The 17,154-nt window shown below is 49.8% G+C and overlaps 3 protein-coding genes across 10 annotated transcripts in view; 1 reads left to right on the top strand and 2 right to left on the bottom strand.

The window, feature by feature from the left end:
* Positions 1-4,429: 4,429 nt before the first annotated feature.
* On the bottom strand, positions 4,430-8,995 carry FEN1 (flap structure-specific endonuclease 1). Its single transcript, XM_004087815.3, has 2 exons — positions 8,649-8,995; positions 4,430-6,328 (listed from the first exon to the last, which is right to left on the bottom strand). The coding sequence occupies exon 2, from the start codon at positions 6,305-6,307 to the stop codon at positions 5,165-5,167; it is 1,143 nt and encodes a 380-aa protein (XP_004087863.1). The 5' UTR covers positions 6,308-6,328; positions 8,649-8,995; the 3' UTR covers positions 4,430-5,164.
* A 54-nt stretch (positions 8,996-9,049) lies between these two features.
* TMEM258 (transmembrane protein 258) lies at positions 9,050-12,534 on the top strand. Its single transcript, XM_003274048.3, has 4 exons — positions 9,050-9,117; positions 11,061-11,170; positions 11,742-11,878; positions 12,428-12,534. The coding sequence occupies exons 1-3, from the start codon at positions 9,115-9,117 to the stop codon at positions 11,866-11,868; spliced, it is 240 nt and encodes a 79-aa protein (XP_003274096.1). The 5' UTR covers positions 9,050-9,114; the 3' UTR covers positions 11,869-11,878; positions 12,428-12,534.
* Positions 12,535-13,146: 612 nt separating this feature from the next.
* The window catches only part of MYRF (myelin regulatory factor), a 36,099-nt gene continuing 32,091 nt past the window's right edge, over positions 13,147-17,154 (bottom strand). For all 8 annotated transcript variants that reach the window (XM_030810919.1, XM_030810921.1, XM_030810920.1 and 5 more), the window contains 2 exons: positions 15,755-15,829; positions 13,147-15,566 (listed from right to left, as the gene is read on the bottom strand). In XM_030810919.1, the coding sequence (XP_030666779.1) occupies positions 15,486-15,566; positions 15,755-15,829 (156 nt within the window). In that variant the 3' untranslated portion in view covers positions 13,147-15,485. The remainder of the gene's footprint in view (positions 15,567-15,754; positions 15,830-17,154) is intronic.

Raw genomic sequence — 17,154 nt, 5'->3', positions numbered from 1 at the left:
GCACAACTCAGTCTGTGGGAGCTCAGCTCACTGCCCAGGGATAGGTGTGACCTATGTCTACCTTAGGCTGCTGGGAGAAGCCATTCTCCAGTTTCAGAAGCAGGCAGGGCAAAGGTCAAGACTGTGGTACTGGGGTCTTTTGGCTTTGAAGGATCCTGGAACCACTGATTTTGGTTTATTCCCTCTAGGGTCTAAAGAGAACAAGAGGTGCTAGCTCTTACCAAAACAGATGGTAGAGAGAGTTGCTGGCTATTTAAAAGCCTTTTCATCTTTTAATTCACCTCTTCTTTTCACCTCTTTAACCACTCCTCAGGAACAGAACACTCCTAGGACTGGGGGTCTACTTTTAGCTCCATAAGCAAGTGAGCAGATGAGACAAGGTAGTCTTTTCTCCCTAGAAACAAAGGGGATGCCTAGTGGTTTCCCTTTGCTTCCCAACCTAAAATTTCAAGTTTAATAAAATAGCAATTAGCATAAGTGACCAAATTGAGAGATAATTATCAGTCATGAGGAAAGACACAGATTTTGGTCATAAAGAATGTAAGGGCTATAAGCAGAAACTTTCTATAACCTAAATGATGTTATAGAATTATTTTTGAGCAGGAGCAGAAAGATTAAATATGATCATACTTCTAAATCAGAAATAGGAAGATTAAAACCACAGAACAGTTTGTGATTGCCATTGCTGTAGCTAGGTATCTTACTCTGTCCACTCTTGTTCAAGTATCTAACTCTTCTGGAAACCAAATAGGCTTTAGAAGAGATTATCCTAAATTCCTATCAGTGTAATACTAAAATGTAACTTTTTAATCAAAAGATAAACAGTTTAGCCCATCTCTCCAGACAGCAAACATAGGAATATGCCTCAGGAGCCTCCTAGGGCTTATGATCAGCCCTCACACCCGCTTTCCCCTCCAACCCACAGCCTTTGCTTCCAGGTGGCGGGATTACTACTTTCCCTCTTCAGCAGCATCTACTCTAGGCATATTGATCATTTTGGACACTGGGAGAAGAGAACCTCAAACTAGGAGGAAAAGACAGAGCCTCCACTTAGTTTTGGGAGGGGATGGCAGACAGTCAAGGAGATGAGCGTCCTAAGGCATGTTGGGATAGGGTCAGATGCACCACCCATGGAGAGGTTTGTCAACACAAAGACATGGAAGGTTAGAGGTTTGTCAACAAAAAGACATGGAAGGTTAGGTTTGTCAACACAAAGACATGGAAGATTAGAAGTTTGCCAACACAAAGACACAGGAAGAATGGGCTGCAGAAGATTTAGATGTTTTCCATTTGGGCACATTTTACTTAGCTGGAGAACTTGGTTTAAAAACAGCCTGGGTAGGAAAATTAGAAGCAAGCTGGGTGCAGTGGCTCATGCCTGTAATCCCAACACTTTTGGGAGGTCCAGGCAGGAGGATCACTTGGGCCCAGGAGGTCAAGCCTGGAGTGAGCTGAGATCACACCACTGCACTCCAGCCTGGGGTGATAGAACAAGACCCTGTCTCAAAAAAAACAACAACAACAAAAAAAAACAACTTAGAATTGAGGAGCTGTACCTCCATTGGCTTCCTCACTCCAAAATAGGTGCTGATCCTTCCTATTCCTATTCTTTGCCACCTAAGTTTTGGGTGTGGTGTCACCAGCCTGTTTAGCCAAGTAGCTTTGGGCCTAGGCTGCCCAATCTGAGCAAACACCAGTGAGGCTCTATTGAGCCAAGACCATTCCTCAAAGCACCTGAACCACTGTGACCTTCTCAGCCTATAGCAGTGTGGTCTCTTACATGGCCACAAAGGGACACACAGTGACAAAAGGCTCAGAATGTTACAATGGTAAAATGAGTGATCTCAAATCCACTGACAGATGTAAAATAGGCTTAGAGAGGAAAAGCTGCCTCTGATCAAATAGATCATGGCAGAATGAATTCCAACTCACTTTTTTACAACTCCAACTTCTATCTGTTACTTTCATTTTTTTACAACCTGGCCAGAGGCATTTTTTTAATCAGGCCCAGTATCAGTATCCTTTTTGTGTGTGCCAATTTCGTTATCACATCCCTATGAAGTTGAAAAATAAAGTTAATTTTGACCAAAAGACTTCATTTGTAACCCATGATGTTCATCTGTGTGTGCACAGGATTCCTGAGTACCTCTGCTACGAGTTACTGTTCACCTCTCTGTGCTCTAACTTCTTAAATCACTAGACTCCCCTTTGTATTGGGCAGAGGAAGAAACATCAGGACCCTCCAGAAAACACCAAGGCAAGGGTGGAGTATGGCAAGGAAGAGCAAGGCAAAGTCCTTCTGATGACTCCCATGCTCAAATGTGAGACTGTCAATAATCTCACCAAGTTTCACATGTATCACTTCCTCCTATTCATGAGGCAATGCCCTTGCCCTTTTGTCCTTCAGCTTTCCATTTTGAATTATTTTCTCTTTATTTTTACTTACTTGTTTTGAGACAAGGTCTGGCTGTATGGCCCAGGCTGGAGTGCAGTGGTGCTGCCATCTTAGTTCACTGCATTCTCTGCCTCCGGGCCGCAAGCCATCTTCCCACCTCGGGCTAATTTTTTTCTTTTTTTTTTTTGAGACCAGAGTTTCACTCTTGTTGCCCAGGCTGGAGTGCAGTGGCATGATCTCAGCTGATTGCAACCTCCACCTCCTGGATCCAAGCAATTCTCCTGCTTCAGCCTCCCGGGTAGCTGGGATTACAAGCTTGCACCACCACGCCCAGCTAATTTATTTTTAGTAGAGACAGGGTTTCACCATGGTGGCCAGGCTGGTCTTGAACTCCTGACCTCAGGTGATCCACCCGCCTCGGCCTCCCAAAGTGCTGGGATTATAGGTGTGAGCCACTGCGCCTGGCCTCTCTTTACTTTTAAACTCATTTCTGGTTTCCAAAGCTTCCCTATCTGCCTAAATCTTTCTCTGCAAGTGTGATCCCTCAGAGCTTGACTGCAGAGCAATGCCTCTTAACCATCCAACTAGAACAGCTCTTCTGAGCAAAAACATTTGTAGGCATCATTAATCTTCCCTGCAGTGTGCACACAGAAAGTTAGGTTAACAAAATTTTATAGGAGACAAACTTACCTTCAAAAGACAAAAGAAAACCACTACATTCTTGACCACCACAGGGTATAAGCCCTTAATTATTAAGAGCTACTGCACTGAGGCAATAACTCCTAAGAAATCTTAACATTTCGCCAGGCAAGGTGGCTCATCCTGTAATCCCAGCACTGGGAGAGAATGGCACACATAATCCTAGCTTTTAGGAGGCCGAGGCAGGAGGATTGCTTGAGCCCAGGAGTTCAAGACCAGCCTGGGCAACAGTGAGATCCCATCTTTACAAAAAATTGAAAAATTATCCAGGCATGGTGGCCTGTGCCTATAATCCCAGCTGCTTGGGAGGCTGAGGTGGGAGAACCACTTGAGCCCAGGAGGCTGAGGCTGCAGTGGGCCAAGATCGCACTACTGAACTCCAGCCTGGGTGACAGAGCAAGAGACTCTGTCTCAAAAAAAAAAAAAACTTACCGCCTTTAGTTCCTATCACCATTACTGCAGATTTAGAAGCAATCTACCTGAATCAGAAAATAGAGCTCAAATAAGTTGTGTGGCTTGGTATAATCTGGGAAAATCAGTTTCAAAAGTTACCTGCCCTTGGGATAGAACTTTTTGTCAACACCAGTTTTCAAAAAGTTATGAGGCCGTTGCTGGGCAAACTTTATCCCATTCCAACTTCAACCAGAGGAACTTGTATATCCTAAAATTTCACATAAGATTACACTTGAAGAATAGGTTTCTCCATTAAAAGACTTGAAAACTACTGGTCTTCAGGCTCCCTACCTGTTTAATCTGTCAAGATATTGCCAGCTTAAATTTCGGACAGTTACATAAGTGTCCCTGTTAACTTCAAATGGCCCTGACAGGAATGCTAAAACATCAGACATTCAAATGGGCCAAGCTTTATCAGGATTATAAAACTTTCAAAGTTCAAAAACATGCCATCTCTATGGGAAACAATATCTTGGATTTGAGGTTACAAAAGGAACAAGAAAATGGTTTCTGAATGGCAGCTTTCAGTTTACAAGTAGTGGCAAAGTAAATGCTTGGATGTTATGAGGTAGTTGATCTAAATTGTGAGGCTTTCTTAAAGGCACTCCTTTGATCTCACATGGAGTGACACCAGAAATCTATTCAACATATTAAAACTCCTCTCCCAGCAAGATAAAATAAACAAAGCATCCTCCTAATGGCTGAAGTTCCATCTAGCTGCCATGGCCATTTTATGGAGCATGGTGCCATCTTGTGGCCACTCTCAAACCACCCATTGTTAATCGAGTGCAATTATAGCATGTTGAAAGTGAAAAGGAAAACTATTTTGAGCCATGGTCACTTGGGATATTTTCAAATGTTCTCAAAGAACATGACATTTTGGTTACTTTTAAAATTTTATTGACTTTTTTCTTCATAACTTTATAACAAAAACAGCGCATGAAAACCAGTGTCTTATTCCAAAGTCTCAACTCAGCTGATTGCCAGATGAACATCACCATCTTACTCCTCTGAATAACTAGACACAAATTACATAGCAAGTTCAAGTTTCTGCCCACCCAAGACACGGCCAGTAATCAGTTACAAACACAGACACAGTCAACTCCAGGGGCTCCAGCTCTCTGCCTATCTTCTCTCAGCAGTTCCTCCCATCTGCTAAGATGCGCCTTCCTGATGGCTCTCTCTCAAGGTGGGTCAAGGCTGAACAAGACAGAAAAGCACAGTCTAGGTCCACCATCACCTCCCACTGGCCACCAGTTGGCCAGCCAGGAAATCATTTCTGTACATCTTTTGTCTCCCCCTTTTATCTCCCTCTCTCTTCTCCAAAACTTGTTGCTATCTATCACTTTCATGTAACAATGGACTTAGTGTCCATTAAACTGCCTGAGAAGTGGTTTGAGCCTGACATATTTTCCTGAGCTAAAAAAGGAAAAGTACCTCTGTGGCCTTCTTGCCATTAAGATCAAGTAAAAAGGGGACTAGCACTACTGAAAAGGGTCACGCTAGAAAAGCCTTAGAATCCTCTCTCCACCCCGTGAAGGTTTCTCTAGCTGTAGCTCTTAAGGGTACAAGAGGGCAAATATTCTGGGGTCAAGGAGGTATAATGGGGAAACACATTTATTTTCCCCTTTTAAACTTCCCTGCTGCCCCAGTCTTTGCCTTCTTCTTAGTGGATCCCTTGGGTTCTGGCTCCTTGCGCTTAGCTGAAGAGAGTGAGCCAGTCACCTTGAAGAAATCATCCAGGCGGCCCTGGGTGCTGCCTTGGCGGCTCTTACTCAGCCTCTTGACCCCACTGCGGATTCGCTCCTCAGAGAACTGCTTTTCACCACACATGAACTTGACCAGCTCTTCTTCATTTGGCTCGCTCCACTTCAGCTCCACAGACTCTGGGTCCAGCACCTCAGGTTCCAAGAAGAGGTGGTGAGCCTCCTTGTGGAGCCAATTTTCTGGCACAGGGTACTTGTTGGGGTCAAGTCGCCGCACAATCTCCTCGATGCTCTTGTGTTTCTGGATGAGGTCCACAGCCCGCTTGGGCCCAATACCCCGGATACTCTCACAGTAGTCACTGCCTAGCAGGATGCACAGATCCACAAACTGTTCCTGGTTCAGGCCCAGCTCCTGCAGAATCCGGCTCAGGTGGAATTCCTGGATTGGCAGCTTTTTGGCTTCACTGGCAGTCAGGTGTCGCATTAGCACAGGGCTGCCGAAGGTGAGGCAGTCCATGTCCTCGGTAGCCGCAGCATAGACTTTGCCAGCCTTCACCAGGGCAGCACAGCTGGCCTCTGCCTCGCTGGGTGCATCAAGATAAGGGATGCCCATGAGGCTCAGCAGATGTTTGCACTCATCGTTGTGCTGCTTAGTGACCTTCACCAGCCGCTTAGTGAATTTTTCCACCTCCTGCTCGGCCCCAGCAGCCTGGGCCTGCTGCAGCTGCTTCTCTGCCTCAGCCCGCCGCTCACTGCGTTTGGCCAGCTCGCCTGACTTGAGCTGTGGCGGCTTGCCATCAAAGACATACACGGGCTTGATGCCGTTCTCCATCATGCGAATGGTGCGGTAGAACATGCCCATCAGGTGGCTGGTGGTCTCACCCTCCTCATTCTGCAGCACATCCCCACCCTGGCGAACAGCAATCAGGAACTGATAAATGCTCATAGAGGCATCAATGGCCACCTTACGGCCAAAGTAGCTCTTGATGTCATTCTCCCGGATGGCACTGGGGGCCACATCAGCAATTAGTTTGGCCAGGCCTTGAATTCCCATGGCAACACAGAGGAGGGATGACTAAAAAAAGAAAGGCAAGTCAGAGACAGAGGAAAGGAGAAAGGTTATAACTGGTGTTATCTCACCAACTTCATGCCTTCAACTAAATTCCACACAACAAAAAGGACACCAAGTCAGCACTGCTAAAGATAAAAAGATGAACAAGTTCCCCATTCTCAAAAAACTCAGTCTAGCAGGAGAATGTACTCAATAGTAAGGCTCAACGAGTACCAGAAATTGAACCAGGTGCTTAGAGAAATAAGATATTGTTGATATTCTACGGTAGCAGCATTATTTATTATACAAAAAACCCTGCAACATAGGTCTCCATCAAGGACCACAGAAGGCCAGGGTGCTTGGCCGGGCTTGAGGAGTCCAGGGACCATAATGGCAGACCTGAAAGACAGGCAAATACACCAGCTAAACAAACAGATCTGATTTGTTTTGAGTCTCTGGAGAACCCTGACTAATAAGGCAGCCTTGAAAAAGGATTGCAAACATATCTGAATAGAGGTGATGTGGCTTTCTCACAAGCTTCTTTAAACTCTCTTCATCATCGCCTCAGCACATAAGAGTTTCTACTTTTATTATAATGTTGCTAGAGTTTCAAGTCTTTCCCTTTGAGTTTTCTCTCCACCACTCAGTCTGAAAATGTTAACTCCAAGGCTCCTCCCCAGGTCCTGATTTAGGGGTCTGGCATGCTGTAGTCACTGGGCTCAAAAGAGTATTGCACTTCAGAGTTCAGTGTTTCCCAGATAGCAGTGTTTCCCAAATCACCCTCACGATATTTGCTACTTCCAACTAAAACCTGTACTTTCATTCACTTAGAATTTTTTTTAAAAAACTAAACTGGAAAACTCATAAGCAATAATATTTGTGTTCTATTAGTTATATTTTAATATGTGTTAAATGTACAACTTAAAAAGGATTTTTAGGGGGTGCAATTTAAAATCATCTTGCCATCCTGGCCAACACAGTGAAACCCTGTCTCTAATAAAAATACAAAAAAAAAAAAAAATTAGCTGGGTGTGGTGGCACGCACCTGTAGTCCCAGCTACTTGGGAGGCTGAGGCAGGAGAATCGCTTGAACCCAGGAGGCAGAGAATGCAGTGAGCCGAGATTGTGCCACTGCACTCCAGCCTAGCAAGAGAGTGAGACTCTGTCTCAAAAAAACAAAAAAATAAAAAACTCATCTTGTACCCACTGTTGGTATGTGTCCAATACTCCAAGAAATATTCTACTGGGGCCAGGCACAGAGGCTCTGGCCAGTAATCCCAGCACTTTGGGAGGCCGTGGTGGGAGGATCACATGAGCCCAGGAGTTCCAGGCTGCAGTGAGCTATGATTGTGCCACCACACTCCAGCCTGGGCAACAAAGCAAGACCCTGTCAAGAAAAGAAAAGAAGACAAAAGAAAAGAAAAGAGAAAGAAGAAACGGAAGACTCCATCAGGCCTTTTCATTGTTCCCACTCTTTCTTCACAGGGTTCTTTCTAGAGCATCAATGACTGTTCAATTCTTCCTTCTAATTCAGTCCAAACACTTCAGCATGGCATCACAATCTTTCATGTTCTGGTTCCCAACCTAACCTTACATTCTGGGATCTCAACAGAAAGCTGGAATAAGGCCCGCCTTTTCCCACTTTTCCTTAGCTGTGCCCTCCTCTCGCCATCCTCTCACGCGTCCTTCCAGGTCAATCCCTGGATTATTAATCAATTAATACTTAATTGACAATGAATTATTCATTTGATTAATATGAATAATTCCCCCGTGAATTGCAGCGGCAAAAGCTCTGGCCTTGAATCTAGGCGCGGCATTTACCATCCGTGTGACATTACCAAGCCACTGAGGTTTATTTTCTCGTCTACAAAAGAACGATTACCATGCCTGTCTCTCAGGGTTGCTGCCAGGGTTAACTGAGACAACAGACGGAAACCTCTAATGTCCCCTCTCCAGGCCTGTGACCCTTCGGCTCTTGCCTCAAGCCGGCCGCGCTGCTGGAGTGTGGACTGAGGACCCGGCCATGTAGCCCTTGATCCCCTCACGGCGTCCCACAGACAGGTAGGCAGGAAAGAGGCCTAAACAACTCAAGTGTCAGAAATGTTTCTCGTCCAAGGTCTTAGGAAAAATACAACACGACCCCATAAGGTGGAACTTATTACCGCTTTTCTACAATGGAGGAAAGAGAGGCTCGCAGCTTACGCGATTGGCCCAAGGCTCACAGGGGGAAAAGTGGCGCTACCGCTTGACTGCGAATCCCGCGCACTCCAGACCCCGGCTCCCCACGGCCCCCAGCGCCAAGCGGACCCCGTCGCTCCTGGAGGTGCTTCCCATGGGGTCTCACCTGGCCTTTGGGACACGAGGCCTCGGCGGCTAACGCTTGCTTCGGGGTTGCCCCGGGCAGGCGGTCCTAAACCCGCGCTCCCTTCTCAGCTTAGCTGCGGGTCGCCTTTCAGCCGCCTTCCAAAGCCCGCGCTCCCGTCACGTGACCTGCTCGCCACGCACAGCCTCTTGGGGAGTGTAGTGCAGGCTGCGTCTCCTCAGACGGCTGCTCTCAGGGCAAGCAGTCCCTCCAGGGAGAACAGAGTCTCTCAGCGACCCTGGCGTACCCTTCTCCACCGCTTGTCCCCACTCCACCCGCACCAGGTCCCCGCAGGCCCCTGCTCCCGCTACACCCGAAATCGCAGGACTACAAGTCCCTCGATGCCACTTGCGCCGGAGGCACTTCCTTTTCCGGTTGTGCTAGGCGCCTGCTTCTGCCGACGTGTTCTTCCGGTGGCGGAGCGGCGGATTAGCCTGCGCGGGGCAAAATGGTGAGAGGGTTGAGGGGAGTTCCAGACGGGGATGCGAGGACCCCTTGGGGTCTGACCCACACCGCGCTTCTCTCCTCAGACGCCGGAGATCCAGACGGCTAGACGCTCCTGGAACCTCCGGCCTGGGCTGAAGGGTGGGGAAGGGGGAAGCCCCTTGCCATGAACTCCTTAGATTTCTGAGCTCGCGATTTCTAAGGGTGAGAGGCGTGGGGCGAATTTTGAATACCTTCCAGTTTGTATATCTCTGTTACCGGTGGTGTGTTATCTTTATCTGGAAAGTTCTGGCGAACCCGTGCCCATCCTACAATGCCCTGGGCAAATGTTTCTTGGTGAAGCACTTCCAACTCTCAGGCACTTGGCCAGACTCCTAGGAGCGCCCACAGCCTCTGTACAGATCTCTGGCCACGTTCCTGGACTTCTTTGTTTTCGGCCACCCCTCCTAGTGACCACCGTCTGACGCGCATCTAGCTCTGGGATGATGTCTATTCATCTTTGTATTCCCAGTGCCAAACAGAGGGCCTGTAATTGGAAGCTCAATAAATGGCAGTGATTGTCTTTATCATTTTGGGGGAAGGGGGCCGTGATTGTTTACTGAATTGAATTCCAGTGTCTCAGAACAATGGGGGCAGTTTACTTCTCTAGAGTTGTTATGTTCTGGATTTTAGAAGCATTGGCTGACGGGTGACAATGAAGTTAACATTTGTACAGATCTTTACGTTTACAGCCCTCTTTCATAAAAGGCATTATCTCATCATTTTCCCTACAACCTTAGGAAGGAAGCAAATACCTATTGAGCGAAATACTCCCTGCCAGGCACTAGATGCTTTGATTCATCATCTTTCTTATTTTTCAGTCCTGTGAAATAGATATTACAATCACTTTACTCAGATTCAGATTACTCAGTAGAACCAGAACTTGAATGTCTTGACCGTAGCTCACAAGATTCCATAATAGCACAGGTAGTGAGAAAATACTGAATTAGAAATTGAGGGCCAGGCGCGGTGGCTCACGCCTGTAATCCCAGCACTTTGGGAGGCCGAGGCGGGCGGATCAGGAGGTCAGAAGTTCAAGACCAGCCTGGCCAGCAAGGTGAAACCCTGTCTCTACTAAAAATACAAAAAATTAGCCGGGCATGGTGGTTCACGCCTGTAATCCCAGCTGCTCGGGAGGCTGAGGCAGGAGAATCACTTGAACCCAGAAGGCGGAGCTTACAGTGAGCCGAGTTCGCACCACTGCACTCCAGGCACTCCAGCCTGGCTGATAGATCGAGACTCTGTCTGAAAAAAAAAAAAAATTGAGGCTGGGCACGGTGACTCACACCTGTAATCTCAGTACTTTGGGAGGCCGAGGCAGGCAGATCACCTGAGGTCAGGAATTCGAGACCATCCTGGCCAACATGGCAAAACCCCATCTCTACTAAAAATACAAAAATTAGATGTGGTGGTGCACACCTGTAATCCTATAGTCCCAGCTACTCGAGAGACTGAGGTATGAGAATCTCTAGAACCCGGGCGGCAGAGGTCGCAGTGAGCCAAGATCGTGCCACTGCCCTCCAGCCTGGGTGACGGAGACGCCATCCAAAAAATGAGACTCCGTCAAAAAAAAAAAGAGATGAGATCTGGGTACCACCAGTCAGTGACTTATAGTAGGGGTTCTCAGCTTGGTGTCTATAGATACTGGTCCACAAAGCTCCGGAAATTGTAGGCAAACTTTTTCTTGTATGTGGTTTTTCTCAGGCAGAGAGTTCGTACCTTTAGTCACATTTTCATAGTGGTCAGATCATTGGCCTCAGAAAATGCTAAGGACCATTGATCTGCAGCTACATTTCTGGGCTAAAATCAGCCTCTGTTTCACAGCAGCACAGGCTCCTTGATAATCCCATGTTTTCTCCAGGCTGAAATCATGGGATTCTTTGATAGCTCTGATTTCTTGCCCTCCTCTAGGAGCTCGAGGCCATGAGCAGATATACCAGCCCAGTGAACCCAGCTGTCTTCCCCCATCTGACCGTGGTGCTTCTGGCCATCGGCATGTTCTTCACCGCCTGGTTCTTCGTGTATCCTTTCACTGAACAGCCAGAGTACCAGCATTAGTGATGTGGGAAGCTCAGGGAGAAACCACACTAGGTACATGGACCCCGCCAGTTTCGTACACTGGATTGGGGCTGAGAGAAGGTAAGGAGGAGAGGAGGGCTGGTGATGCCCAGGGGAAGTTTATGGCCTTATTTCCCAAGTTCAGGTGAGCTCAATTTGTTCTTTGGATTTCCAGGACAGTGAGCAGGGGGCCTGGCTGGAGTGGAGGTGGGGAATAGGGGTGCTACAGTTGGAAAGGTGGTATAAGGAAGGGTGCACTCAGGTGTCGGGAGGTCTGAGGGCTAGTCCCAGCTCTGGCCCTCATGAGCTGTGTGACCTGGGGCAAGTGACCTAACTCCTCTGGGTCTCATTTTCTTCATGGCAGTGGAGCACCAGAGTACAAGGCATCTCTTAGGCCCCTCTGCCTGGCTGCTCTGAGCCAGATAGGCCTCCCAGAAGGCATTGAGCCAATACTTTTCTCCTCAGAGTGCCGTGGGCTGGGCTGTCTGCACTCCACAGTCCACCCCTTCGCTTTGCCTTAACTGCTGTGCCCAGTTACGAGGTCACCTCTACCAAGTACACTCGTGATATCTATAAAGAGCTCCTCATCTCCTTGGTAGCCTCACTCTTCATGGGCTTTGGAGTCCTCTTCCTGCTCCTCTGGGTCGGCATCTACGTGTGAGCACCCAAGGGTAAGAGCTGCAATGGGATGGACGCATGAGCCTCCAAGGCACAGCCCAGGGAAGCCTCCCCAGAGTCAGGTCAGCAGGGTCCTTAAAGCTCTTACCAGCATGACCCCTTGGTTGATGGAGACAGACTCAGTGGAATGGGTAGGGACACTAGACATTTGTGCCTCTTTCTGCCCCTCATATGGATTTGAGCCAAATGTGACTTTGTCAGTTCTGAGCTCACATGGCCCAAGGCCTCGATCTGCCTTTGGGATGTACCACGTAGAAGTGTGGACGCAGGCATCCCATGGTTGTACATGTACATTCTTAGAAGTCAGACCCCAGTGACTTGGAGAGGCTGCTGGGAAGTCAGCTGGCTGAAAGGGGGTCAAGATCCAGGGCTTAAAACCTGCTGCAGACAATCCACCAAACAGGCCACTAGGAATCAGCTCTGGTGGCTCATCCTCAGAGGTATATGCTCGATAGCCCTTGCCCCAGGAGCACAGGGGTGCAGGGAGAGAAGGAGGAAAGAAGGGCCATTGGTCTCATTTTGATACCCCTCTCCTCTTTTAGGTAACAACCAGATGGCTTCACTGAACCTCTGCTTTTGTAAATTACTTTTTTTTACTGTTGCTGGAAGTGTCCCACCTGCTGCCCATAATAAATGCAGATGTATGGCAGTCCTGTCTGGGGCCCATTCTGTGGGGGTGGTGGGGTGCTGGGACCTACATTGCTTCCCCAATCTCTTCCCTTTCCCATTTCTCATCTGCCTTTCACAGTTCCTGCTGCTGATCTACTTAAGGGGGATGAGATTTGTGTGGCATCGGTGTTTTGTCATTGGAATTTAAGGCTTACCTGTGGATAGGGTCTGGGCCTACCCTTTTCTATTGTTTCTAGGACAAACTTCTCTAGGAACCCACATCGGTCCATTCTGCCCTAGACCAGTCCCTGCTGTAAACATAGTCACCCTTCTCTGTGCTGGGGCATCCTCACCAGGCTCAGCTTGTCCCCCTAAGAAGGCTTTTCCCCTCGGCGGCTACTTTTAATGCAGGTGGGCAGCAGCAGGTTCGCGGGAGGGGAAGGTGTGGCCATGGGAGGGGCTGATGAGTCCACCCCTAGCCCCAGTATGAAGCTAAGAGGATAAGGGATATGAAGCATCCATTTGGCCCTCTGGTTCAGGAGCTCAGAGATTCCAGGCTTCTCAGGAAGAACTTTGAATTCCAATTGGCCCTAGCCTTATGGGTGACTCTTCTCCCACCAGACCAATCCCAAGAAGAGACAAGGAGGCAAGCTCAGATACAAAGCAGTATTTATACATTTATTTATATATGTATATTTACTTCAGAAGAAAAGAACATTTCGGGGACAGGAAGCAAGCAGGCCCGGGGCTGCTTCCCTCACTGCCCACCTCAGAGTCAGAGCTGGCACACGATAAATACCAAGCTCCAGGAGAAGAACTGGGAGTTAACTGGGAGGTAGGGGGCGCTCTATGCACACGCAGGCTTCTAAGGGGGCACGGTATGGGCAGGAGGATTTGCACTGGGAGGCCCTATGTACAGCTTGAAGCTAGGGGGAGATTAGCCCAGTGGCTACAGGAACAAACGCCAAAGGAGAGAGAAGAAGGGAGGGATGACCTGCTGGACCCCAGGGCAGGGACGGGGCCAAGACACTCACACCATTGCCAGCCGGGCAGCTGGCAGCTTCCAACAGGTGGCCCACTTACCTTCCCTGAAGCCCTTTTACCACAGGCTTAAGGCAACTTTGGTCCAAGGTTGACCCCCTCAAGCAGCTTGGAGCCCCAGCCTGGCCCCAACTCTTGCACTGAGGAACCCCTCCCCAGGCATGGAAACAGCCAGCTGCTAACGGGTTTGGGGCTCCAGGGGGCAGTGGAAGGTCACTTTCCAGTTAAGGACTGAGGGGCCGCAGTCCAAGAACATGAACCCCCATTGAGGAAGCCCAGGAATCCTATTACATGGAGTGGGGCTCGGCGGTTTTAAGGCATAGGGAGGATTTCCCCAGTGGGAGGGAGAACAAAGTCATCCTAAGGAAGGCTCAGCCCATGCATGGTATGGGAATCGTAAAATTCCTATGTCAGCAGAACCAAATTGGGGAGGGGGCTGGGAGGAAGCTGTCCCTGCTATTCCTGCATCCCCCTGTTGTTCCCCTATCCTGAGGACAAGTGCTTTGAGATCAATGGCAAAAGGGGGCCTGCAGTTCATAGGCTTCAAGGATTCAGCTCCACTATAGAAAGGCCTCCCATTCAAAGCTGAGAATGAGCGGTGGGACGGGCAAGGCCTGCTTCCCAAAGAGGTGGCAGCATACCACAGGGCAAGGACAGCAATTCCCTTTCCCATTTCTGGACCCATGGCAGACATGGCTAAATGAATACCATACTCCTTCCATGAGCCTGGATGTAGCCTCAGAATGCACCAGGCGCCACTAAGAAACTTGAAGGTGGCACTTAAGATACAACTTCCCTAACCCAGGGTCTTGGTGGTCGGGAGTGGGATGGGTGTCTGAGGCTCCGTGGAAGGGATCAGAGTCAGAGCCCTGTCTTTGCAAGTGTCACACCCCTGCTCTGGCCCACTCTGAACTTTCTAGCTCCATCCTTCCACTCCTTCCTGCCCTGGTTTAAGTGCATTTAGTAATTACTTCATTAATAACAGCAAAAGCTATTTGCATCTGCCCACCAGCCAAAACCAAGCTGCTGCTTGAGGGATTCCTGCTCCTCTGCTCAGAGAGAATGATGTGGTCACCGATTACTGTGAGCTCCAGACGCTCCCAGGAATGCAGGCAGTAAAGCTGCAACACCATCTGGGGGCTTTTCTCTTCCTGGATATTCCTGGTTCAAGGCTCTAGGGCTTACCTGGCCCACTGGCCCCTACTGGTTCAGGCCTGTGAAGGGCTGAGAGTGGCTTCACCAGGCACTGAGTAGACTTAAGGCACAAAGTCAGTTTCTCCAACCCATCCAGGGCTGGCCTCGGCTGCCCTGGGACTTCTTGGGAGCCAAGCCCTCCTAGGGAGAAGAAACTTCCTGGGTCACACTTAAAGCTTAGAAGTCCGAGTCTGGTGTAACAGGCAAACCCCAGAAAGTCCACTACCAAGCCGTCCCCCAGGGAACAGCTTTAAGGGGGAGAGCCGTCTGACCTCCATTGACTCATGGGGGTCCACCCAAGTCTCTTAGGGCTGGATCCAAGCCCCCTGCTGATCTCAAAGGTGGGCAGGTCCTCTCTCCAAGAGGGTTGGCTCCAGTCTCAAAGGGGGAGGCAGGGGAGAGTGGGCTCTGAACAAATCAGGGCCACAGGCTTCCCCTTCCCTCCAGGGCACCTGAACCAGCCCTCCAACCACCATATCTGGAAAGAGGTAAACTGGTCCTGTCCTGGCCCCTAGGGGGTGGCAGGCAGGAAGGCCCAGGAAGTCTCTGGCTCTCAGGTTCCCTCTGTGCCGTGAGGGGCGACCAGCTGGAACAGCAACTCCAGTGTGAAGACTTCCAGTTTCACCAGTCTCGGGTAGGGCCAGTGAACAGCAGAGCTGGCCTGCAGCAGGCTCCAGTGTAACACCATTGCATCCAGTGTTGGGGGGTGCCTGGGCACCCCTGGTCCTTGGTGTGGTGCTGCCTCAGGAGGGCAGCTCAGTCACACAGGCGGTAGAAGTGGAAGTAGTAGTCTGTGGCTGGCTGGACGAGAGCCTCCGAACTGCAGTTGGCCTGACCCTGGGTGGAAGGGCAGTGGGAAGGTGAGGCGGCTCTGGGGGTGTGGGGCAGACGGCACTCCCTGCTGACATTGCTTGACACAGTGCCCCCAGCCCTACCACATACTGTGCAAACCCCCCATGCCTCAAGCCCCGCATCGCAGACAGGGGTGCCCAGACCTTCGGGGTAGGTGGGATGCCCCTGCTCACCAGCAGTGCCACCCGGAAGTGGTAGGTGAATTCGCGGAAGGACAGGATGGTTATTGGCCACTGGTGAGAGGTGCCCTGGAGAGAAGGGAGAGAGGGGTCAGGACAGACTGCTGCCCTTATCCCAACCAGCATCTCTCACCACGGCCATCGCAGTCCTGGGGTCTGTGGGGAGTTTTATGAAGGAAAAAAGCAGAGAACTTTGAAGAGATGGGAAGGAGCACGTTCTGCTTTGGCAGAAGGAGCAATGGCAGCTACTCCATGCAGATCGTGCCCGGGACTGGCAGGTCCACAGCCACCTCCACCTGGCCCCTGCCTCCTTCCCAGTCCTGTTGTGCTGGGTTCCCTCACCCACTATGCTCTGGGCACATCAAAGTATTTCATTAGCCCCATCCTCAGTACAATCCAGTGACACAGTGCTGCTACTAGCCCCATCTTCTGGATGAGGAAACTGAGCCACTTTCTAAAAATCACACCTTGTGGCAAAATCACACAGCTGGGATTCAAACCCAAGTCTGTCTGGCTGTCTCCCTCACAGGGTGGCATGCAGCCTGGCCGCAGGCAGCTTGCCCATCTACCTGAGGCTTTGGCTGTGCGTCTGTTATGTGGTTTCAGGCCCGAGCACCATGTCTGCTGCATGTCTAGCTGGGCTCTCCCTCTCTCTCGGACACTGTCTCTTCTGCAGGGCCACAGGGCTCGGGCCTCCCTCAGAAGCACCCCCACCTCTGTTGCAGGTGCTTTCTGCACATCTTTTCTCCCTCACCATAGAGTACGTTCTTGGAAGTCAAAACCTGTGTCTACTCCACCTCTCTCCCCTGCAGCTGTGTCCCGGCACGGCCTGGGACAGATGGGGACCCAATCAATATTTTCTGAGTAAACACATGAATAGGCGAGAAAAAATAATCATTACTTCCCTTCATTTGTCCTGAGAGTCTTCTCCCATGGCCTCTTAGGCTCAAGGAGAAACTGGGGGTCCATAGGCCCCAGGGACAGTCATAACTTCCGGTTACCTGGCCAGGGAGGAGCTCGCCATCCAGTTCTTCCAGAAGAGGTGGTCAAACATGGAACCTGAGGGGCCCTCTAATGCTGCACATCTAGCTGTGCCACTTCCCCAACCTGAGCATGAGGTCGGCTCCTTCCTGCTTCTGCAGACACCTCCAGTGAGCCACAGCCCTCCCCGCCTTGGGCTCCCAGACACCCGCCTGTTTCCATCATTGGAATGTTTCCATCATTGATGCCTGTTTCCATCACTGCACTCATCCACATTAGTGCCTGTGATCTGCTTTCTTCCCCAGGTCTCCAGCACGGCAGGGCCGGGAGATGCTCAGCAGAGTGGAATGAACAAACACGCATGCCCCTCCCTGGGACACAGAGGCCCAGGCCCCAGAGTGTCCCTTGTGGAG

This window comes from Nomascus leucogenys, chromosome 4 (genome assembly GCF_006542625.1).
Source record: "Nomascus leucogenys isolate Asia chromosome 4, Asia_NLE_v1, whole genome shotgun sequence".
NCBI lineage: Eukaryota > Metazoa > Chordata > Mammalia > Primates > Hylobatidae > Nomascus > Nomascus leucogenys.
This window is presented reverse-complemented; position numbering and strand designations above follow the sequence as displayed.